We start from the raw sequence: 24,466 nt of genomic DNA, 5'->3' as shown, positions 1-24,466 counted from the left end.
GTCACACGAATTGAAGCCGATGACTAACTGAGGAACTCGGGCTTTCGCGGGTGTGGTGCAAGCAGCAGTCGTTCTACTTCACACCTTCAACTAAAACGAGACCGCCTATGATGACTACACCCATCCCAGGACTTCAGCTCAAATAATGACATTGATGGTTGGCCCATTTCTCCATCTTCTCAGCTTAACTCGAAATTTCGCTGACGACCATAGCTTATGCGAGACGGGACTAAAAACGAGTCGACAACAATGGCTGGGGGATCGGGACCGGTCCGCCAGGTGTTGAATCATAACTCCCTGAACGTGTACCTATAGTATGTACGTACAACGCTTTTTATGCAACCCTCTCAGTACAGTAGCATTTATCCACCTTCGAGATCGACTGTTCAACGAGATTTCAAACTCCTGGTAAAACAATTACGCGTTCAGGAACACAGATATTCGTTATCCTCTCGACATCGAAATGAAGAATGACCAAAAAAGGCATTACACATTTTTCTAATTTCAACTGAATGGACTTCTCTGATACATTAAAAGTTTTACTGGAACTATCCGCTTGCCATATGATATGAAATTTTTGGAGGGACTAAATCTTAACATGATTATTTAGTTATAGGTTAGTGAAGGTGCCCTGTTGCCCTTGAAGTGTTACTCCATCTGGTTTGAGCTAATGCACATATCAAAGAAGTACTTTCACCTTAAAAAGGAAAGAAGAATTAGTTATCAGGAAGTCATAAAATCAGTATTAGGCAGTGAATTACCCAATTCTTTGGATTAATTCATGAGTGAAGAAGCTAGGTCCACGAGGCTTGAAAAACCAAGGAAAATCTTAAGGAATAAATATGTAAGACGGGGACTGGTGGAGCCATTTGGAGAAGATGATCCATAAAAAAAGAGTCCAACAGTATATGGAAATGTTTAAAGGAATTTAAATATTGCTGTAACCAAAAGATTCCTAGTATTGCTGTTGTAAAGTATAAAAAAACCACAAACACAGTAATCAACCCAAAGGTCAGTTTGGTAGGTGATGGTAGAGTTCACCCAGTACTTATCCTGACGATACTTATTTTGATAGTGACAGAGAGGCATTTAGGAAATTATTTTTCACCTCCCTTTTATTTCCATAAAATGCAAATTCAAAAAATATGCACCCAGTATTAGTAACTTACTATTGAAGCATCTTAATGTGATTAGTTAATGATATGTTTGATAGCCTCTCATTATATATCATGAAGCATTGGAATTTATGCTATCATGGACATAAGTACAAATTATACTATTACAGCTTGAAGCATAAGCCTAACCCATCCTCTTACAGCCAGTCACAAAATATGAAGTGAAACCTAATTAAAATTTTCAGAACTCAGAAATTGAATAAGCACACTGTTGTAATGTTTATAAGGCTAGAAAAAGAGAATAAAACCTGTATGCAAATAGTTAAATGGTAACATAACGGCTGATAACAGGCCAAAGATATTACTCTCCAAATTGATGCACAGTTAACTAAATCAAGATAGCACAAATGTAAAATTAATCACTATAAGAACTTCAATAGTCTAATAATGCATTACTATGTATCTGATGCATGTTCCTCATTTCAATCTTAACATAAAATAGATTCAAAATGTTCCTCATAATTGACAGTAAGAGATGTTATGTTTTGGTGATTTTGTTTTTACCTAATATTATACAGAAAAGCTTGGTATTTCCAAATGACTAGGACAGGATAGATGTTTTATACATAGACGGTAACGAAAATTTTGACAGAGGTGAAGTCCAAATTAACATTGTATTTCAAACCTTAAATTAAAACAAGACTTAGTTCCAGCTAAACGGGCACTTTTGATAGGTTTTTGAATAATGATAATGAAGGGTAGATTTTAGTTCAGTGAAATTTGCTTTATCTTTAGAATAAATGTAAACTAAAAGCCAATGCATTTATTCCTTAATCATGAAATTCTTAGGATAAAATGTATCACTTACAGGTGTCAAGACTCCTTGTAGTCCTTGTGTTGAAAGGATGCCTAAGAATGGTTCACTGAAGTTAAAGACAGTTTAGGTTTTTCTGTATTAATCTTGGATATAGATGTTCCTGCCAGTAACATCTCCTTATGACTCCACTCATCGTCCTATTTCTGCAGCTGTACGTCACATACTTTCATTCATGGTGAATGGGATAGAGCTCCTCATCTTCGGCAGGATGCCAGCTATCATCTTAACAGATTTGAAATGTCTAATAATGGAAATTTGAGGATTAACTTCTTTTTGTCACCAGTCCCATACGTAACTGTAGTGAACTGTTTGTTAAACATCAAATCCATGCATCAAATTCGTACAAAGCTGTTCTCCATATAAAAATCAGTTTTTCTTTTTTACTTGTAGTACCAGGCTGAATTATCCACAGATTTTCAATAGTAACTTATCAAAAATGCCTAAATCACTTATACCGCCAGCCTACTCCTACACTTTGCAATACTTTAACTCTAGATGGAATACCCCATCAATTCTCCAAATAAAAAAATCCACTTTATTCTTTATTCCTTTCCATTAATTCACACATTACTGACATATCACACATCTTACTTTTACTAAATCCAAACCTCTATTGATACAACTGGCGACTGTCATTTCTCTAAATTTATGTTGATTCGTACTACATACTAATCTTGTTTTCACTAGTGAAACCTTAAATTGATAATGCTCCTATTTTGCTGCTAGCATCTTTCTCTGGATTTGTATCAATATTGACCCAAGAGTCTTCTATCGCTTGATCATAAATGCCCCAAAAAATTCTCTTTTTCACCTTCTTCTGAACAGTGAGTGCAAGAAGATAACTGACTACAACTTTTATGCTCCACTGTCTGCCATTTGTTGTACACTTCATCACTTAGATGAAACAGTAATAGCATAATACACAATCATTATTATAGAAATGAAATTTGTTAAGCAAAATACTTAAGTTTTAAACAGAAAAACAATATTAAAAGGTTTAGTAAAAATTTTAATGAGATAATTCCTACAGTACCATCAAAGATAAATGATTTTGGACATGATTAATGTGAAATAAACAAAAATTCAAAATATTGCCAATTAATGAGTTGCCATTCAAAGCTATATTTGCTCTACTTAGAAAACCAGTTTTAAATGCAGGGGTTTACTTTTCACAAGCTATGCCACACCTGCATTGAACTGCATACAAGTGGGTGCATTCAATGAAGAATTTAGCATATACCTTTGGAGATCTTTCAAGGCCATTTTAGAACAGAAAACCATTTTAAATTTGGACCCTTGCATTTCTTACTTCCTAATCACATTACATCCTAATTCACCACTTTCTCATCACATTCAAATTCACCATTGTTATTCTCAATATGTTGGGTCATGGGCTAGGGAAGAAAACAAATTGCTAATTGTATATTGCATATAATTTTCTAGCAGAGCTGTCATTAAGAAATATCATTAATGAACTGATCAGGCGGCCTGCTCAGGTAGCAAGAATATTCGTTCACAATGTTCAGGTTTGGATCTGAACATTCCCTACGTCTTGAATTGGCTAAAATATATAGAATATTATTTTAAAGAATGTCTAGAGGACAAACTTATTATATCATTTATTTTTCTGTGCAATCCTTTCTGTATATGGTTGAAACTGTATTAAGGGTTTCACAAATCAGCTGCTAGGTTATTACCTCCATCTGTACTTTTAAACAGTCCTAAATTTTAACAGTGTTACCCAGTATTAACAGAGAAAAATTTTCAATTCCCTTAGGGGGTGGGACTGAATTTTTTCACTCCTAGTAAGGTTACTAAATTGAATGGTCTACTTTAGGTCACCAGTATATGTACACAAATTTCACAGGGTACCCGGCGATTCCATTTTAGGTTGGCCTCACTGAACAATACAAGCTACATTTAATGTTTGCCACTGCTTTTCATGGATTCAACACAGATTTCACAGGGTTTATTTGAGAAGAAAACAACTATCACACACAAGGATTCCTATATTTCCCATTTGGCAGGTTTCTGTTTAATTCATATTCAGCCTAAGATTCATTTTCATAAATTTTATATTGAGTTTATCATTCACAGGACTATTTCCACCTTTTTTGTCACTCTTGCCACTATCAGAGATTAATTTTGTGGGAGTGTATTTCCGGATGTGCAAATTATGGCCTGGGGGAACAACAGAAATTACTATACATAAAAATATGCGGAAATCCGTATTTCTATCCTGCAATTGATTTTGCATAGGTAGACGAATCTTCATATGCAATCTTACACCTGACTAAGGCATTCACCACAAGTCACAGAAATTTTATTTATCTTCAAAGAGTATATGATGTAAGTTCTTTTGTATAGTGGATAAGGATAAAGATCCAATAAGAATACGGCAGACAGTCAAACCAGTGATCTTTGTTTCAATACCATAACTCTCATTACAAAAAAAGGATTTGTTGATGCACCGCAATTAAGAGAAAAACATAGGATTCACAGAAGTATGACAAAATAAAATTATTATAAAATATTCTTCTCGCTTAGATGATCAATTCTTAGCATCCTCAATCTTAGAAAGAAAATAAAACTACTCACCTATAAACCAGTACCCAAACTGATTTTGGGAAATACATTAATTGCAATTTTTCTCTTCTTGGAAGTCGAGCATGTGAAAACATTAATTGTCGACGTGATGGAGAACATTGCCCATATTAAAAAAATTATAACCTATGGACATTACCACACACGTGCTAAAACAAAATGATCAAAATATACATGACTATAGGAAGAGTTTATTTAGTCATCAGACTAACAAGTTCTCATATTAAATTAATGTATATTAAAAGTGATATATTCGGTATTATTCCAGTTGAACAGTGACTACTTTTCTTAGGAAACATTTCTTTAACAGTGTATCCTGCCTGTACACGAAACCTTGAGGTAAATATGTTAACATTGACACAGAAGGATCACATTGGTTAAATAAACTGTGTACATTTTGACCACCTACCACGGTAATCTAGCAAATAGGAGTAGTTCGTTACAATAGCCTAACGTTTAAGACTTTCAAGAAGCATATTTGGATATTTTTTGTAGGACTTTCTACAGACCTTGGGGTTCACGATGAAATTATATTTTTTATAACTAATGGTAATGTGAGCCAAGCCAAAGGATAGCTACGCTTTTCAGCATAAATAATAATTAAACCAAAATAATACAGAGGAGGAATATATTGCATATTGGGCATGAGTAAGTACAATAGATTAAAAAATCCAGATAAAGCAATACCATGATAATGGTGCGACATTATCAACACGTTTCATTTTCACCTAAAACATGGCTAGAGAAAGGTTATTACCGAGAGTAGGAATATAGCTATTCGCATTTGGGAATGCAGTCACAACTAAGACAACTATGTGGCAACCCACAAAAAAAGTTAATATCGGATTAACATGCACACTTAATAAATCCATACGGGCCGTGGTCTACATCTTAATCTATTTAATCTAATTTACTCATAATTAATAGAACCTTTGCAAACAATATGCCGCTTAAATTGTCAACATTGTTAAAGGAGAGCAATAAACTCCATTAGAGTATTGCAATTCAATTTAAAACAAGAAAAAGTAACATAATAACCTTACCCTGGACTTATATGGAGCTTTGACTTCCAAATATCCCGCGGATGTTGTCGGCAGGTTCGGGCCGTGTGCAACCACTACAAGTAATATGGCGGGTGATAGCATGCATGCGTTGCTGCACGATGTCTGCTCGAGTAAATTTGAGGGATTGGTTGTGTGGTTGTGTTATCGCGTCTGAGTTATCGGACGGGTCGGGCAGAGCGTGTCCTATTATTGAACCACTAATAGTTAAATTTTTCTCTAAGTAAGGCAGCACCTGACGGACTAAAACCGATTTAGGTACTTGTATGCCAGGTGGCAGCACAGGTTAAAAGGAAATGGAACTATTTGTGAGCACAAAGGAATAAATGAATTAAGAAGGAATTGTTAACGTATTGTTCAAAGTTTCATTCGCTCGATTTCAATGAATATTCTACTTTTATAAAATCTTCATTTTCCCACTCCAATAACTCACAGTATATCGATACAATATTCCCATATTTTCAAGGACTGAATATAACCTTACATTTTCCTGTTCAATGAACTTGAAAATGATTATATCTGATTTTGCAAAACAGGGAATATGAAGAGTTCATTATAAATCATAAAAAAACAAGACTATCGCTTACAACTAAGATAAACAAGAGAAGGGGGATCCTCGGAATGTTTTGTTAGTAACGGATGTGACGTATGTACAGTGCCTATCGTGTGTACCTCTTTCGTGCGATTGTACCAGTAGTTGAAACGTCGTAACAGGTTGCAAAATGTATACATATAATGGAGCACTATTTAATCTTAATTTTGATTAGGGACAGCGTTATTTATTTTTTGCTTCACGATGACAAATAATACACAGTGTGTCCGTCTTTCCATCCTTTTGTTTATGTATTAACCTATTCAGCATTAATGGGAATATCAACTTGTTGGTATGGCCAATTTTTATGAAGATGTAAACGTCTGTGATAGGCATATGGAACTAGTCAAAGGGGCAGTGGAAGATCATATAATGTTTGACAATGTGAATAATCCATCTTTACCCATACTTGAGGATGAGGACGAGCCTGCTACATTTTGTGTTCAATGTCGGACTTTCCCAAGTTCTGGCGCACATTTTATTGACTATAATTCAGGTATGAGGAGTCCCTCTTCGCGTTGGGTTGGGGAGTCAACCAGGGGAAATAAAGTATGTAGCTGTGGAGTCACTACTTTGAATACCTCGTATCAACCTCAGCTTGTAATTAATTCTGACGGATCTGATGTGCCTCTGTTATCAAATGTCGTAAGTACTTTTGGTTTAAAAGAATCTGTTTTTATCGCATGTATTAGTATTTCACACAGTGTCGCGATGAAATTTATTTTAAGTTTGAGAATGCATGATTGTTCTTCCATTACTACGTTGAGGGAGTTCAAATCAATCCTGTTGGAGCCACTTATATACAGATACTTAATTACTGTAGGAAACACGAGTATTTTGTTTGTATTTTCCCGTTAAGATTATTAAAATACCCCCTCCCCACTCGTATGTGTGTCAGTATGTATTTTTCCAGCATTGTTACAAATATACTGTTTAGTTAATTATATGTAGGTCATAATAATGCTTACAGTACATACGTATGGGAAAATTTATTTTAAGGATGGTTATGTTAATGGATCCGTAAGAGGAGGAGCTGGACTAGATCAAGGCGAAGAAAACTCAGAGTTAACTAACCATTGTCACTGGAATATCACTCCAGAACGAAGAGAATCGACATGGAAATCACTTCTGGCTGCCAGCATAATGTGCCTTGTATTTATGGTAAGTCAAAGAAAATTACAGGGAAGGAAAAATAGTAACGTTTCCCTGTGAAGTAAGTAAGAAAACGAAGGTTCTTTTTTGCTTGCATCAATGCCAGAAGAAAACCCTCATGGAAATATTATGCTACAGTATGTGAATGGTTTGCTCTTTTAACTCACAATACCATTGGAACAGGCTGCAGCATGACTTGATTCAAGCTCTCCTAAAATTCTTTTTGCTAACTAACCCTATGACCCTTTCTAACTAATCTTGGCATTCTGATCTTGGAAATCATATATTCCATGCTCAATCCGAGTTTTTAAATCTCTTTCCATTTATGAAAACATGCATACTTAGTGGCCCGTTTTTCAAAAGTGTCTGTACAAGTTTCAAGTGAATATACTTGTAGACTTGTAACTTTGAGAAATGGAACTCCAGGTGTAATATTTTCAGTTGAATTTTAATTTTTCCTCTTGATCGTCTTCCTTCATTTTATCACCGCAGTGAAAACCATCAATGATCATGATATAAATACTCAAAATCAAGGCTGCTGTATGATATGGAGATATTTTTATTGTATGGGAAGGTATTTCGGTTAAAACTAACTTTAGCTCAGGGTACTGAGGAGGTGGTTTGCCCCATGTGGCAATTTATCTCCTGCAGGTGTCAGGGAACAGGTGCAAAAACCTTGTTTTAAACTAATGTGAGGAACCAAATGAAAATGCCATATTGTATAGTAACATTTTGGTTAAAATGTCCTTGATGGTATACATGGGACAACATATGTAAGAGATGATGATGATGTGCAGCATCTCAACCATGGTCGTGAAATATTAAATCTTTATTGTGGACGGGTAAAGTTTCTTTTTTATCCTAATATGTAACAGAGACGAATAGGGTATTGTTGTCAAGGTTATCATGCATTTAGAGTCTTTCTATCAATACATTTGGCATCCTTCATCAATTTTGAAAACAAAGTGCACAGTCCCAATATGCGAGAACAAAATATGTAGTTTACAGCATCGGAGTACAATTTTACATGTTTATTATCAGTAACTTAAATTAATATAATCAACGTAAAAAAGTGTAATAATAATAGGTTTTGAAGTGTTTCAAGGTTAAAAATATAATACTCGCAGTAAGATCTGGTGCTTTCCCGGCGTATTTGATTCGTGAAGGATTCTCGGGTCTTCCACCGGGTCAAGGGTTCCATATTGGCCGACGTTTCGATGCCCGACTCGTGCATCGTCTTCAGGGTTGATGGCTGCCATTCCGTATTTGGCCATCTTATATACCTGAGCTCCCGCCTCAGGTGACCTGTGATTGGCCCGAGGAGGGGGGACCTCCTGATTGGTCGCCGGGCAGTTGTGGTCTGTTCCTTCCTTTCTTTACTTGGTTTAGCACTGGTTTCCATGCATTGCTGAGGGAATAGCCGGAATCCCTATTGAAATTATGTCCTGCCATTTTAATTTCAATTGATTCTTTGACTATTCGGTCCCAGTAACCACCGGCGCGGGCAAGTACCTTCGTCTCATTGAAATTGATGGAATGATCCATTGCGATGCTGTGTTCGGCGATGGCTGATTTTTCCAATTGTCCCAGGCGAAGGTTTCTTTTATGTTCTTTTAATCTTGTCTCAATGGTCCGCCCCGTCTCTCCGATGTAGACATCTCCGCAGGCACACGGGACTTGGTATATGCCTGGGGTCTTTAGGCCGATAGGGTCCTTTGCTCTGACGAGCAAATTTCTAATTTTTCCCGGTGGTTTGTGGATAGCCTCGATGTTGTGCCTCGCCAGTATCCTGGATATTTTACCTGAGATCGAGGCGACGTACGGCAGGCAGGCCCTTGCTATCGGTTTTTCTTTTTCCTCCTTCATCGTGCGTGGTAGCAGGTTGAAGGCCCTTTTTAGGGCCAGAGAGATTTTGCGTCCGCTATATCCATTTTGGCGAAAGGTGGTTTTGAGATGTTTAATCTCCTCCGACAAACTATTCTTGTCAGCGATGTCCCTGGCTCGTTGGAAGAGTGTATTCAACACTGCTCGCCTTTGGGTTGGGTGGTGGTGGCTCTTACCGTTGAGGTACAGCCCAGTGTGCGTCGGCTTACGATACACCCCATGTCCGAGTGTGCCATCACTCTTTCGTTGAACCAGGATATCGAGGAACGGGAGTTTGCCGTCAATTTCCAATTCCATGGTAAAGGAAATGTTGGGATGCTGGCGATTCATATGCGCCAGGAATTCGTTCAGTGTATCGTTCCCATGTGGCCAAATCACGAATGTGTCATCGACGTACCGGAAGAAATATTTCGGGCGGAGCGGGGCTGATAGTAGTGCCTTTTCTTCGAAGTCTTCCATGAAGAAGTTGGCTATGGCAGGGGAGAGTGGTGATCCCATTGCCACTCCATCCGCTTGTTCAAAGTACTGCCCATCGTAGAGGAAGTAGGTGGAGGTCAAGACATGGCGGAAAAGCATCACCGTGGTAGCGTCGAACTTGGCTTCCAGGAGGCGTAGAGTGTCAGTCAGGGGGACCCGTGTGAAAAGGGATACCACGTCCAAACTCACCAGGATATCCCTTTCCTCCAGACGGATTTCATCCAAGATTTTTACAAAATCTGCAGTTTCTTAGGTGATGCTCGCAGCAGCCCACATGTGGCGACAGAACACTGGTGAGGTGCTTCGCAAGATTATAGGTAGGTGAGCTGATGGCACTCACAATTGGTCGCAGAGGTGCCCCAGTTTTGTGGATCTTCGGTAAGCCGTATAATCTCGGGGGGGCTGGTGCTTGTGGCCTCAGGTGCTTAGTGATTTCGGCAGGAATCTCGGCCTTCTTTAAGAGTTCGCTGGTCTTTCTCATGATGGCATCCGTGGGGTCACGGGACAACCTTACGTAGGCTGTATCTGAGAGGACTTCACGTATTTTACTATGGTATTCCTCCTATTTCATGATGACAGTGGCGTTTCCCTTGTCCGCGGGTAACACCATGATGTCCGTCTTCCTCCGCAAAGCTTGGAGTGCTTCCCGTTCCTCCTTGGAGGTGTTTGATTTGGGCGGCAAGGCCCTTTTTAGGACCATGGTGACTTCATTTCTAACTTCTTCTGCTGCTTCGCTGGGAAGCTTCCGGACCGCCTGTTCAATTCCTCCAATGAAGTCAGTGTAAGGAATGGACCGAGGGGCCGGTGCGAAGTTCAGTCCTTTGGAGAGAACGGAAAAGGTAGGTTCGTCCAACTCGGTGTCAGTCAGATTAATGACAGTTCTGCTCCGGTCCAGTGGCGTTCTGATCGCCTTGGTGCTGTTTAGTCTGGCGAATTTCTTCTTCTGCCTCTCTGAATCCTTCCTCAGAAGTAATTCACCATTGGCAGTGGTCGCACGGTCGATGTAGTCCCAATCCATTGGAGAGAGTTTCGCTGCGAGTTGGAGATGCAGCGATTTCAATTCCTTGGCGTTCCAATCAAGGGCTCGTCGTTTCTCGTGTATGCGTTCACGAACCAGGGCAAGCCCGGTGCGTTTCAAAATTCGTTCGGCTGCCGGAGTTCTCACGGCGGACCGAACAACGGCAAAAGTAGGACTGGCTTCTTCATCGCGGCATCTCAAGAGAAAGGCCTTCAACCCGCTACCACGCACGATGAAGGAGGAAAAAGAAAAACCGATAGCAAGGGCCTGCCTGCCGTACGTCGCCTCGATCTCAGGTAAAATATCCAGGATACTGGCGAGGCACAACATCGAGGCTATCCACAAACCACCGGGAAAAATTAGAAATTTGCTCGTCAGAGCAAAGGACCCTATCGGCCTAAAGACCCCAGGCATATACCAAGTCCCGTGTGCCTGCGGAGATGTCTACATCGGAGAGACGGGGCGGACCATTGAGACAAGATTAAAAGAACATAAAAGAAACCTTCGCCTGGGACAATTGGAAAAATCAGCCATCGCCGAACACAGCATCGCAATGGATCATTCCATCAATTTCAATGAGACGAAGGTACTTGCCCGCGCCGGTGGTTACTGGGACCGAATAGTCAAAGAATCAATTGAAATTAAAATGGCAGGACATAATTTCAATAGGGATTCCGGCTATTCCCTCAGCAATGCATGGAAACCAGTGCTAAACCAAGTAAAGAAAGGAAGGAACAGACCACAACTGCCCGGCGACCAATCAGGAGGTCCCCCCTCCTCGGGCCAATCACAGGTCACCTGAGGCGGGAGCTCAGGTATATAAGACGGCCAAATACGGAATGGCAGCCATCAACCCTGAAGACGATGCACGAGTCGGGCATCGAAACGTCGGCCAATATGGAACCCTTGACCCGGTGGAAGACCCGAGAATCCTTCACGAATAATACTCGCACATGATTACAGATGAGCAATTTCATGATACCGCATGTTTTCCCCTCTGCTTTGAGTATTTTTTCTGATTAAAGTTTGTGATTTTGTCTGGTATAATGTGGGTTGTGGTAGTCCAGGGATAGATCATTGGACTACTGACCAGAGGGCTCAGGATTGATTCCGAGGCAAGCCTTTCTGGGCACCTGCAGCTCCAACCAAGTTATGTGATTTTTTAGGCACCAAATCTTCCTGGGAAACCATAACCGGCACAGGGAAAGGAACTGGCCCCCCTACTATGATGTTTGAATTTCACCTGCCGTTCAGCTTAGTACTTAGTATTATCTGCCAAACCGAACTTAGGGTTGATTACTGTGTTTATGATAATGTGTTCTGAGCTTATGCGGGTAAAAAGAAACTTTACCTGTCCACAATAAAGATTTAATATTTCACGACCATGGTTTTGATACTGCGCATCATCATCAGGTCATAGTCTTGAAATTTTAAATCTTTATCATGGAAGTGTTGTTTCTTTTTCCCTCATTTTGAAGGAATTCCATAAAGTTAAACCTGAAACTGTTATGTGTTCTGAGCTATCACATTCAATTAAAATGGCCTATTTAACCACTTAAATGAAATGTTTTTTGAGGTCATCATATGTTGTTCTTTTAGAATTCCCATAAGATTTGTTCATAGATATAACACTCTTATTTTCAAGATAAAAAACATCAGAAAAAAGGATCCTTCCACAATCACACGTTTTGCTCAGGAATCAATATGTTTAGCATTTGCAGTTTTTTCAACCTATGGCCTGGACCCAAACAACCTTAATTTACTCAAGTCATTCTCTGCATATCAGATTTGGGCTGAATTTGATTGAATGAGTTTGGTGGTTGTCAGACATCTGTCGAAGTCAAGTACAGAACAGATAATTTGCCCCTTTTGTAGATCCTTAGGGAACTGTCTCTCACCATCAACAAAAGTTGGGTCCCATTCCATTTGGCTTCTATTCATGCATTTTGCTTGGGGAAATAGGGCATGGTGTACTGTGATTGATTTCTTTTTAGCGTACCAAAATTTTTAAATTAGTTAGTATTTCTCACTCTTTCATAGGGAAATGAGTCGTAACCTTCTCAATCCCCATAATTCAAATGGCCTAGCTTATCGTTCCATGGACTGGAATTAGTTGCCTCATCAAAATGTGTCTATACCAGAACACGTAAGCTATTATTATAGGTAATCCACCGGTTTAGGTAGGTTTTGGACAGTCACAACAATCAAATATTTCTCATCTCTTCTAACAAAACACATCCATCCTACTGTAAGACAGTTTCCCCTTATCTCTCTATACACTTACTCTCTACGTACTTCCTTCCTCCCTTCATTCCGTCCAGCATCCCTATTTTATTCCTGCCCCTTCCTTGTTAGCATAACATTTTCCACTCTATCAAAGTGTTCATTATCCCATTGTCAATTAATATGCTTTTCATCCATTTTTTCTGTCTTACTAGGATTTCTTCCAGCAATCCCATCTCCTCCCCAACCATACCTAGAACCTCTCGATTTGTTTTCCTTTCCATCCTCTTAATCTTCTCTATCCTTCTTCACACCCGCATTTTAAAGGCACCAATCTACTTCTATCATCCTGCTTCAATGACCAATTGTCCATGACGTACATAACCATATCCATATCAAATTTTTAACAAGCCTTTTCTTAGCATCCTAATTCAACGTCCATGTCATCAATTCTCTTCTGCTTGTGAAAGCTTTGCCTATTGCAATTCTTCTCCTTAACATCCTCACTACTTTGACCATTTTGATTCAAAACACTTTCGAGATGTGTAAACTATGCCATCTGCTCTAGTATTTGCCCTCCTGTTGTAATGTTTAACTTAGCCTTTCTCTTTCTGGAAAAGCACCCTACCGTTGTTTTATTTACATTAACTCTCATCCCATATCTAATGCACTAAATTTCCAATTCACTGTGCAATACCTGCATCCCTTGGCTGACTGAAAAACTAAGCTTGGTCATTGGGAAACCAAACTGATTTTATGAATTCCTCACCTACTTGAATTCCTTTCGCCGGTTCTTCCCATGTCTCTTTACTCATTTCCTCCACATATGCATTGAACAGCAGAGGTGAAGTGTAATTTATTAACTTATTGACTTTATATTTTGAATCCGCCTCGAGTACTACTAACAGCTATGGAATAAAACATTGTCCTTTCTTTTGTTACTTAAATTATGAACTGATAGTAAATTATACTGTCATTTTTAATGTCTATGGTTGGAATAATTTTTTATTATAATCGTGAATAATTGGTTAAATCCTATTTTATTCATGTTTAAATGAACATGTTAGGTTATTATGTATATCAATGCACAGACATATTCCTTGTTTTTTTATTTAACCACAAAAAAACATTAGCTTAACATTTACTTCATATCATATGTAGAAGCAAGAACACTAGCCTCTACAGGAAATAATTCATGTAAAATAAATTACAGATCCAGGTATGATGTGGTGGAACTATTCCATAATAACATAGATGAAAACTTGCACAATTTTCCTCCCAATGATAAAAGTTATCAAGTGGAAAACTACGAAACTTTTCATCTTTGTTATGATTCATGTAAACCTTGTCAATATTTTCTCTTCAAAATGTGGAAAATATCATAAATTATCATAATTAAAAATTTGGGCATATTAAAAAAAATTAAAATTTACTAAATGAAGAAATCATGTGTGCCATTCCACATCAAATGAACCAATATCACAACTTCACCGCCAATCTTGACCAAACTCAATTCTGAAGGTGTCATAAGAGAAAGTGGTTCCTAATTTTTTCTGATTTTTCCTGGAGTCTTTTTTCTGCTGCATTTATGGTTTTTTTAATTGGGTTTTTATGTGGTTCCATTAATAGCCCATTTTATATTTTCGAGATAAGTTGAAGCGGGTCAGTTGCACACAATTATTTTTTGGATAAAAAACTACTTTTTGGAATTAAAAATGTATGACTTCTTTAGAAATTTAACTGCACGTAATCCTCTCTTACCATGTATCATATGAAAGCCCATTTCAAGAGATTTAAATTTCGTCCTTGATGTAATGCGGGACCACATGAGAAGAAATTAAAAATGATTTGACTTTTTATTTTTTCTTCAGTTGTAGATCAAAAATGATGCATTAAAGAAATAGAAATCATTTTAGTAGTAGTATTTAGGGGAGAAAACCGACAGCTGAGGTCATTTGCGCCATAGGGGATGGATAGGAAAGGATAAAGGGTGAAGAGAAACCCGGCGTTGGCATTAGCCTACTTTTTATGAAAGGCGCCGAGGGGTCCGCAGTTTAACGTCCCATCCGACGGACGGTGGACTCAATCAAAGTGCCCTCCACAAAGCACCTTAAGTAGGGATCGAGATACCTCTGAAAAATATTCAACACCGCCGGGATTTGAACCCGGGCCCTTTGGGCGGGAAGCCAGTACATTATCCCCTGCACCATCGCGATCCCTAGAAATCATTTTCCCTCACATATTTTCAGAGCTGTAAGTTATATTTAGATCGGCAATATTGAGTTTAAAATTTATTATTTTTGGTTGCTTGTACATGGAATAGCCCTAATGAAGAGTGGGTGATACCAAAAACCAGCTTAGTTACTGACAGGAAGCAAATTATTGAATGCATTTGGGACCCAGTAGTTCACTGAAAAGAAACTATTGAAGTAAAAAAACAACCAATGGAACCCAATATTGAGGCACAAAGATTGTGAGGGGCAGTAAGAGATGGAACGTGACATTTTGAAATGCCACCATGAATCAGTCGTGGGGATATTTACATTTTATATTAATTTCATCTTCCGAAATTAATGATGCTAGGTAATGGTGAGGCCACCACGAAAAGGATTGAATCCTATGAAAGTTATATTTATGCATGATATCTCACATAATCCATGAAATATACATTCATGTGAGCTCATATTCTGATACAGCTCTGGTCCATCTGGTGTACAATGGATATATCATGATATCCTATGAATCTACAGATTTCATACAATGTGAGTGTAGTGGATATTTGTTTGTCCTAATATCCAAGCATGATGTACACTTGTCAATACATTTAACTTCCTAAATAGGCCATTTGATATAAATGATACATAAAATGCATTTAAGCTTTGGGCATGGGGTATGTGTGCCATGAATATCCTTGCCATAGTGAAGCCTGTTTGATTCAGAATTTAATTTGAGACGGCAGTGAATTTAAAATCAATTTAAGTTTACAAAGCTATGCAAAGAATTTCCATTAATTACAATTATATCGTCTGAGTATGTTAATTGCATTTCACGATTGATATACCAATGGAAGTCAAATATATATCCTACATGTCCATGTAAATGTGTTGATGGATATCTAGCTATGGTAAGTAAATGTATATCAATTGCACATGTGCTTATGGATTGGGCATGTGTTGTACATATGTATATTGTGGCAATTTATTATGTATCCATTTAGAACTAAACTGGTTTTCTAGGTTACCGAAGTGGTTGGAGGTTACCTTGCTGGAAGCTTGGCTGTAATGACAGATGCAGCCCATTTATTGTCTGACTTTGTAGGTTTTGTTGTAAGTTTATTTGCTATTTGGTTGAGCCACTGTCCTCCAACTAAGCAACTATCTTTTGGATATCATCGAGCTGGTAAGTTGGCCTGAATTTTTAATTTTAGTAATACTCAATTATGCTCTACAATTCAACCAAACTAACTTATGATTTTTTTAAATTTGATAGAGGTACTAGGTGCCTTAGTCAGCATTTCTATAATATGGGTGTTGACTGGAATCTGTGTGTTCCTTGCTGTGGTGCGCATCAAGCATCAGGACTTTGAAATAGAAGCTGACACGATGATGATTGTTTCTGCTCTTGGAATAATAATCAATATTGCGTAAGTACTCAACAAAAATTATTTCATTGCTCTAATTGAGTTGTTTAAAATCTGAATAAGATACTTTGAAGACACAGAGCTTGGAGCTGTTAAAGAGGTGGAAAAGGAAATGTGTTAATATGGTTTTTATAGTTCCAGTCTATGTATGTATAGTGACTAAAGGGAGGGTTTTTATAGTGTCATGAGAGAAGTGCAGTGCTTTTTTTCTGCTTTCTGTGAGTTTTGGTCTATGGATGTATTGAATTTTTTCTTTATTAGAGTATTATTTAAGCATCCTCATGCTTTTGTTATCAATTGCTGCATCAATATCATTAACATTCTGTATAAATATTGGTAGTGTATAAAAAGGGTTTTTGTTCCAATGACTGAATTATTAAAAGATTCTCTGTTAATTAGTAATAAATTAAATGCGTTTATTTGGTTTAGGGAGAAGAGTTTTAGGATTAATGGATTATTTGTATATTGATCATAAAATGGTACAGTACTATAGGTAATTTACTCCCATTTTTTACTCATGGAAACAGTTTAATAATTTGATGTTGAAGGATGAATATAGGTCAACTGATCTATCATCTGTTCACACACTCTGGTGTTTACTTACTAGGAAAGGCACTCGTTAGACAAATATTGGCACTCCCAAGTGTGACACTATTTGTCATTAAAGTCTATTATTGTTCTCAGTGACTTATGAGTAATGCTCTTTACTTTTCATAGTTTAGATGATTTCCATAACACGTATTAATTATTTCAATAGTTTCAGCCTCAACTTTGTGGAAGTTCATTTTAATAAATGAAAAAGAAACACTTTGTTCCAATCCACCACTTTAAAGTGGTGGATTGGAACAAAGTGTTTCTTTTTCATTTACATGTATTAATATTTGAGAGTTGGGCCAAGATTTGGTTGTCAAAGTTTCCTTCGCTTTGATTTATTTGAGCAAAGAAAAAAATCAGATGGCATCTTATAATTCAAGTACTAATTTCAAGCAACTTATATTTTTCATTCAGTATGTGGCTCAAAAGTTTATTGATAGAGAAATGACTGATTGTTGTAATAATATTTTTTGTTAAATGCCTGTATTAAGCACATTTCAAGTGTATTATAATTTATTAATTTAGCATCATTATATTTTGTTTTAGAATGGGTGTAGTGCTTCATGCTGGATGCTGCAATGTAAGGCATCTTCATGGCCATTCACACCATTCATATTCATCTTCTCTGGAGTTAGAGGACTCATTGGAATCTCGTCAAACAAGGCCTAGGAATATTAATTTAAGAGCAGCCATTATTCATGTGCTGGGAGATTTAATTTTAAGTGTTGGTGTCTTTATCTCTGCAGTTGTCATCAAGGCATATGTAAGTTATTCCTTGAAAATGAATACTTTCAATTTTTTGGTATCGTTATTGATGGATAATTATGGCTTCAAGATGAGTAGCTTGCTATTTGGATGCAGAAAATGTGCAAAGGCATAAATGTCATTGGATTTGTGTGAATACTTCAGAATTATTAGATAATCATAATTCAATTTTCCCAAGAATTGGTGTACAGTAGCAATATACGATTCAGATCTTCCTGGGAAACCATAACCGGAACAGGGAAAGGAACTGGCCCCCCCCTACCCTGATGTGTGAATTTCACACGCTGCATAGGGCTTAGTACTGGGTGAACTCCACCATCACCCACTAAACCGACCTTCGGGTTGATTACTGTGTTTATATATATAAACCATGAACACAGTAATCAATCCGAAGGTCGGTTTGGTAGGTGATTGTAGAGTTCCCCCAGTGCTAAGCCCGATGGCGTGTGAAATTCACACATCAGGGTAGGGGGGCCTGTTCCTTTCCCTGTGCCGGTTATGGTTTCCCAGGAAGGTTTCCCTGGTACCTGAAAAATCACAAAGCTTTGGTGTAGCTATGTAAAAAAAAAATAATAATAAATATGTAAAAAAAAATTTCACACATGGCACTAGAGTAAGAATTGGGAACTAAGAGTTTAAATTGAGAGGTTTGGATGTCGGTGACTATAAAATTAGTCTTGATATGCCTTTAATGATAATATTTTATTTATTTTTTTACAGCCCAGTGCCAAGCTTGCCGATCCAATTTGCACTTTTATATTTTCGGCATTGGTTATTTTAACAACAGCTCCTGTGGTCCGTGATGCAGTACATGTGTTGATGGAGGGCTGGCCCAGGCATGGGCCTGATCATACATCACTTCGTACAGCCCTGCTTTCTGGAGTTCCAGGGGTGCAAGCAATACATGGCTTACATCTGTGGTCTCTCACACTGAGTCATAATGCACTTGCTGTTCATTTAGCAATAGGTTAGTACATGGATTTTTTTTTCTCTTGGGTTTCTGTGAAGTATTTCTAGCTATCAGTGCCCTAATGAAATAAGCAGAGCATCAAAAGTTTAAAGGTTTTATCTACAAATTTGCATATTAAAATATCAATTGTGAGAAACATTTGTTCACCCCAAGCAAATAAGTTTTGGAATCTTTCATATCAATAAAAATAATTTATTTTTCAAAATCAAATCGCCCTACTCAGAATTCCATTAAATTCACTGTGGTTATTAATTCTCATTGAGGACAGACACTGTATAATTATAGCCTCAACATGAAACTAATTCGAGGGCGATTTTAGTGTGAAACCAACAAGATGTGGAATCAGCACCAATATACACAAATAAACATGGCGCAAATCCCCTATGGCGCAAATGACCTTAGCTGTCGGTCGCCTCCCCTCAAAACTGCTACTATGAAACTAATTGCTTAGATTGATAGATTGCTTTGGGCCTGCAAAATGCCTGTCTACTTCAGCTATTAGTTCTTTGTTTGAAGAGAATTTCCATCCACTGAGAAAAATTTCTAGCCTGGGAAATAGATGGAAATTTGATAGAGCCAAGTCAGGCAAATAAGGCAGCTGTGGCAGCAATTCGTATCTTAGTTCACATATTTTTGCCATGGCAACAACACTTGGGTACAGGCATGTATTGTATCGATGAAAGATTATCTTTTTCCTTGCCAAACGTGGCCATTTTTTGTGTATTTTTTGCTCTAGTTGGTACAAGAGGTTAGCATAGTATTTTCCAGTAATTATTTGACCAGTGGGAATATAATCCATCTGCAGGATCCCTTTTGCATCCCAGAAAACTGAAGCCATAGCCTTTCCGACCGACTGTATTGCCTTTTCTCTCTTTGGTGGTAGTGAATCACCATGTTTCCACCACTTTGACTGCTCTTTTGTCTCTGGGTTATAGTAGTGACCCAAGTTTCATCTGTAGTCACTAACCAGCAAAGAAAATCTTGTTGGTTGCTCTTAAAATGGGACGAATATTATTCAGAAATTTCCATTGCGATGCATTTGTGATCCTGCATCAAGAGTCGCGGAACACATCTTGCAGATAATTTTCTCGTATCCAATTCCACTGTTAAAATGAGATATGCCCATTCAGATGACATCCCTACAGCTTCAGCGATTTATCGCACTTTCAGGTGGCGATCCTCCATGACCATTTTATGCACTTATCAAATAATTTCTGGGGTAGTGGCCGATCATTATGTGGGTCATCATCCAATCTGTCCTCACCAATTTTGAACTCATTTGTCCCCTTGGCAACAGCTGAATATGAAGGAGCAGAGTCCCCTAGAGAGTTCTGAAAGTTGGCATGGATTTTCTTTGCTTTCATACCTTTCTTTACAAACTATTTAATCATTGCTCGAGTCTCTATTTTTTCAGTCTTCGGTAATCACAACACGGGAACAACAACAGAGAGCCATCCACCCCATAGACCTCTTCCCAGAGCACTGATCTCATTTTACTCATAAAGGATTAGCTATTATCAAGTGGGAAACTTGTTGTGCTAGTACTTACATGTGGTGGTGATCCCAAGAACCTTTCAAACTAGACAGAGATTTGTTCACCATAGAACAATATATAATTGTATGGGCTTAGTTAAAGATTCAATCAAATTTACAGGTGCATTAGATTTACGTATATACAAATTTATACACGTATGGATGGACTTGAATTGCATAATGATGGGTATTAAAGATTTAAAAAAACAGATTTTCCTGCATTGGCTCGTTCTATGTATCCTTGGACACTATAAAAAACATTATTTACAAAGAAGTCTATTAATATTTTTTTGAATTTATTTTCTTGGGAAAGTATTTGTTTTAGCTCTTGAGGAAGTTGATTAAAGAGCAACTATTTCAGAGCGTAAAAATCATTCGCCTTGACTGGGACACGAACCCAGATCCCTCAATATCCGGTCGAGTGCTTTAGCCACTTAAGCTACCGAGGCGTCCTCTTAAACTCTGAAATTTTGTCCCAGTCAAGGCGAATGATTTTTACGCTCTGAAATAGTTGCATTGAAATGCACATTAGCGGATGACTCCGTTAAAAGTTACTGTTGCGGCATCTCCCGCAGTTTCTTTGGAATTTATTAAAGAGCAGTTTTTTTGAAACTTCTGGAGTTTTTTTGTAGTACTGCTACTCCACAATGGTCATAAAAATTATCCTTATCCCTGGTGTCATCCCTATTTCTGACCAGAGAAGGAGTTTTGGTGCAGGCATACAGAATCACATTATGCATATATATATATACAGGGAATAGTTTTGACTACCCCTTGTATTTCATATGATTCTGTAGAAGTTAGGATCCCTGTGTATCTTGGAAGGTCTCACCAGAATACAACATTTTTAAGATACAATCAATGTTGATTTTTACACCTAACTTGGAGAATGGAATTATGTCCTTTTTATTTCCAAAATTTTAATATCAGTAATCGATTGTTTAAAAACTTTAAATATGTTCTTGACAAATATTCAGAGTTCAGAATCCTTATTTGTGGAATACTTCAGTGGAATATATTTTTGCTACCTTTTTATATTTTTCACATACTGTAGGGAAGCAGGTGTTAAAAATAATATTGTTCTTTTATTTTTTTCTCTGTAGATTCATCTGCTGATCCTGAGCAAGTTCTTTTGCATGCTCAGAGACTTCTTCATCACAAGTTTGATATCCAGTCAAGTACCATTCAAGTGGAGAAATTTCACCCTGCAATAATGCTAAATTGTTTGGATTGCCAAAATCCTCCTTAAAAGAATTAAGGACTAAAGTGAAACCTCTATCTAGCAGTTATATGCTACACTGAATAATGGTTCTTTATATGGTGGATTATAATATAGGGAGAAGGAAAAGTATGATTTGGCTATTTCAGCCGAAGTCCTGTTAGTGGTCATATAGCGCTTAGTTCGACAAGTAATATGAATCTGTGATTTTTATAGAAAGCAATAATGTGGGCCGTTATTCCCATGTAGATTAACTAATGTGACTTTCACAGCAGTTGTTTTTGCAGTTTTCTTGGTATTTCCACCATGGTTTTGTATTTTCTTAATGTTTCATTGCCATTTCAGGATGTATCTTTGTGTAAATCTCAAAAATTCCCTCCTCTAAGGTCTTGAGATGCATATTACAATGCAGTCAGTATGCCATGAAGTAGATATTGCAAACCATGGATGACATAACTGGAAGAAGGTATTTACTGTATAGCACAGTGTTAGTTTTTTATCTCATTTAATTTAGTTTATTCATCTCATGAAGTGGCATCCAATTTTGGAAGTAAATACATAGGAAATACATGTGTGTATTTCAGAAGATCATCATGCATATCCTTTTATGGTGGAACTTGGTTAGTATGTTCTTGCAGGATGCATAAAAACAATGTGATGGACAGGAAAATGCACTAACCAGGATACAAAGTAAATATAGATATAGCATGAAAGAAGGTAATTCTAATTCATAGCAAAATTTAATGGTAAATTTTAGCATTTTTGTAGGCTGTTTTTTCTATTTAAGCATGGGTTCTCCGAATGACGTATAGACTGAGATAAGTTCAAGGAAATGGCCACCCTGCGTGCTCATCACTGAAAGTCACATCACATCTTAATTTATGAAAGAAGCCAATTTTTATTTATTTAGTCTTATGCTGACAACTGATCTCTTAATGCTGAAATATGGTTATCTGAAGATGCATTTCTATAATTAAGCAACCAAAACTAATGAGATAGAAAACTAAAGTTAATTTTTTTATTTGACCAACATTCATATTATTCAGCTTTTATATCCTAAAAAGGTATTTTATGAAGGTGGGGCAATAAGTACCCGTGCTAGAAATGAAGAAACCATTTTTTCAAAAACATTTTTTTTATTTTTCAACATAGTCCTCTTTTAGAAAGATACACTTCTCCCTACGTTCCGGCCATTTTTTTAACCCCTCCAAAAAATAGGATATGTCGAACTCTCCAAAATACACCTCTGTCTCGGCGGTAACTTCCTAATTTGAGCTTAATTTTTTTCCTGTAAGCCATTTCTTCATGTCAGAGAATAAGAAAAAGTCTCAGGAAGCCAGGTCAGGTGAATACGGGGGGTGCGGCAGCAATTCATATCGTAGTTCATGCAGTTTGGCGGCGACAACTCCGGATGAATGTGCTGGTGCGTTATCGAGGTGAAACAGCACCTTCTTTTTTGCCAAATGCGGCCATGTCTCCTTCAATTTTTTGTCAAAGCGGTCCAATAACTCACTGTAGTATTTCCCAGTGATCATTCTTCCTTTCTCTAAACAATCCATGAGGATGACGCCATTTGCATCCCAAAAAACCATCGGCATGACCTTTCCGGCTGATCAGACCATCTTCGCCTTCTTTGGAGCAGATTCACCAGGAGAAATCCATTGTCCAGGATTCACCGGGAGAAATCCAGGTTTCAACAACAGTGATAACTCGATGTAAAAACACCTTAGGATCTCGCTTAAATTGCTGCAAACACTGCTTCTAAGTTGATAGCCGGATCAGCTTGTTGTCCACTGTGACCAATCGCAGCACCCATCGGGCCGACAATTTTTTCATCGTCAAATTATCATATGAAATATTATTAACTGCCGTTCCGGTCGACACACCCACGGCCTCTGCTACTTTGCGCACTTTCGTTTGTCGATCAGCGAGAATCATGGCGTGGACTTATTAAATGATTACATTGGTAACCACGTCTGCCGGGCATCCTGGTCGCTCCTCATCAAAAACAGATATTTGCCCACGTTTAAATTCGTTGAACGAATATCTAACTGTGGTCATAGATACCGGTGTCCCCATAAACAGCATCCAACTTTGCTTTTATCTCCTCGCATTTCTTCCCATCCAAAAACAAAAAGCGAATTACCAAATGATGCTGCTCTTTTTCCATCTTAGCAGAAATCACGAAACATGTCATACTCGAATGGCTGCCAAATCCAAACTAACCTTTAAATCAGTCTAAAATTTGTTTCACTGTCGTTTGATAGATGGCAGCACACGATGATAACATAAACTTCCCTCTGGATTGCCCTTTGTCATTAAGCACGAGTATTTATTGAACCGCCATATTGTTGCAAATAAATTGAAGGCAATGTACACACTTATTTTAGAAGTTTTCCTAAAATGACTCTTTGTTTTTCATCCCATTTTTTAAAAAATCACCAAATCTTGACCTATCCAATACATAGTGGTATGGTCTTGAACTAGTGTGCAAGAGGTAAGCCACTGTTGATATTTCTCATGAACAGACTTTTTATTGTTTTAAAGAATTTTTTATCATCACTTTGTTGATTTAATGTAGATGTGGGAATGTTTAACCCTTGAGCAAATTCCGTGCACCAATGAGTAAAATTTTGTTTACTCATTCTTTAAAATATATTTTCTCTGCAGTTTACATTTGCTTCACCACCTATTTTTTAACCTCTGGCAAATGTAGTTTTTTATGGTGGACATATGACCTAC

At 37.6% G+C, this 24,466-nt stretch overlaps 2 protein-coding genes across 3 annotated transcripts in view; one reads left to right on the top strand and one right to left on the bottom strand.

Moving 5' to 3' along the window:
* LOC139692087 (zinc transporter ZIP6-like) overlaps positions 1-5,862 on the bottom strand; it is a 76,150-nt gene extending 70,288 nt beyond the window's left edge. Inside the window, exon 1 of one of the 2 annotated variants that reach the window (XM_071590122.1) lies at positions 5,640-5,862. The gene's annotated coding sequence lies outside the window, so the exon portion shown is untranslated. Of the gene's footprint in view, positions 1-5,353; positions 5,371-5,639 lie in introns of those variants that run through there. The other variant, XM_071590129.1, reaches the window with a different exon arrangement.
* Positions 5,863-6,337: 475 nt separating this feature from the next.
* LOC139692076 (proton-coupled zinc antiporter SLC30A2-like) lies at positions 6,338-22,214 on the top strand. The gene is made up of 7 exons (XM_071590111.1): positions 6,338-6,894; positions 7,249-7,410; positions 16,240-16,402; positions 16,493-16,646; positions 17,784-18,000; positions 18,723-18,969; positions 21,609-22,214. The coding sequence occupies exons 1-7, from the start codon at positions 6,544-6,546 to the stop codon at positions 21,752-21,754; spliced, it is 1,440 nt and encodes a 479-aa protein (XP_071446212.1). The 5' UTR covers positions 6,338-6,543; the 3' UTR covers positions 21,755-22,214.
* Positions 22,215-24,466: the final 2,252 nt, after the last annotated feature.

The sequence above is a fragment of the Hetaerina americana genome, unplaced genomic scaffold, assembly GCF_022747635.1.
Source record: "Hetaerina americana unplaced genomic scaffold, ioHetAmer1.1.p SCAF_1, whole genome shotgun sequence".
In the NCBI taxonomy this organism is placed as follows: Eukaryota; Metazoa; Arthropoda; class Insecta; order Odonata; family Calopterygidae; genus Hetaerina; species Hetaerina americana.
This window is presented reverse-complemented; position numbering and strand designations above follow the sequence as displayed.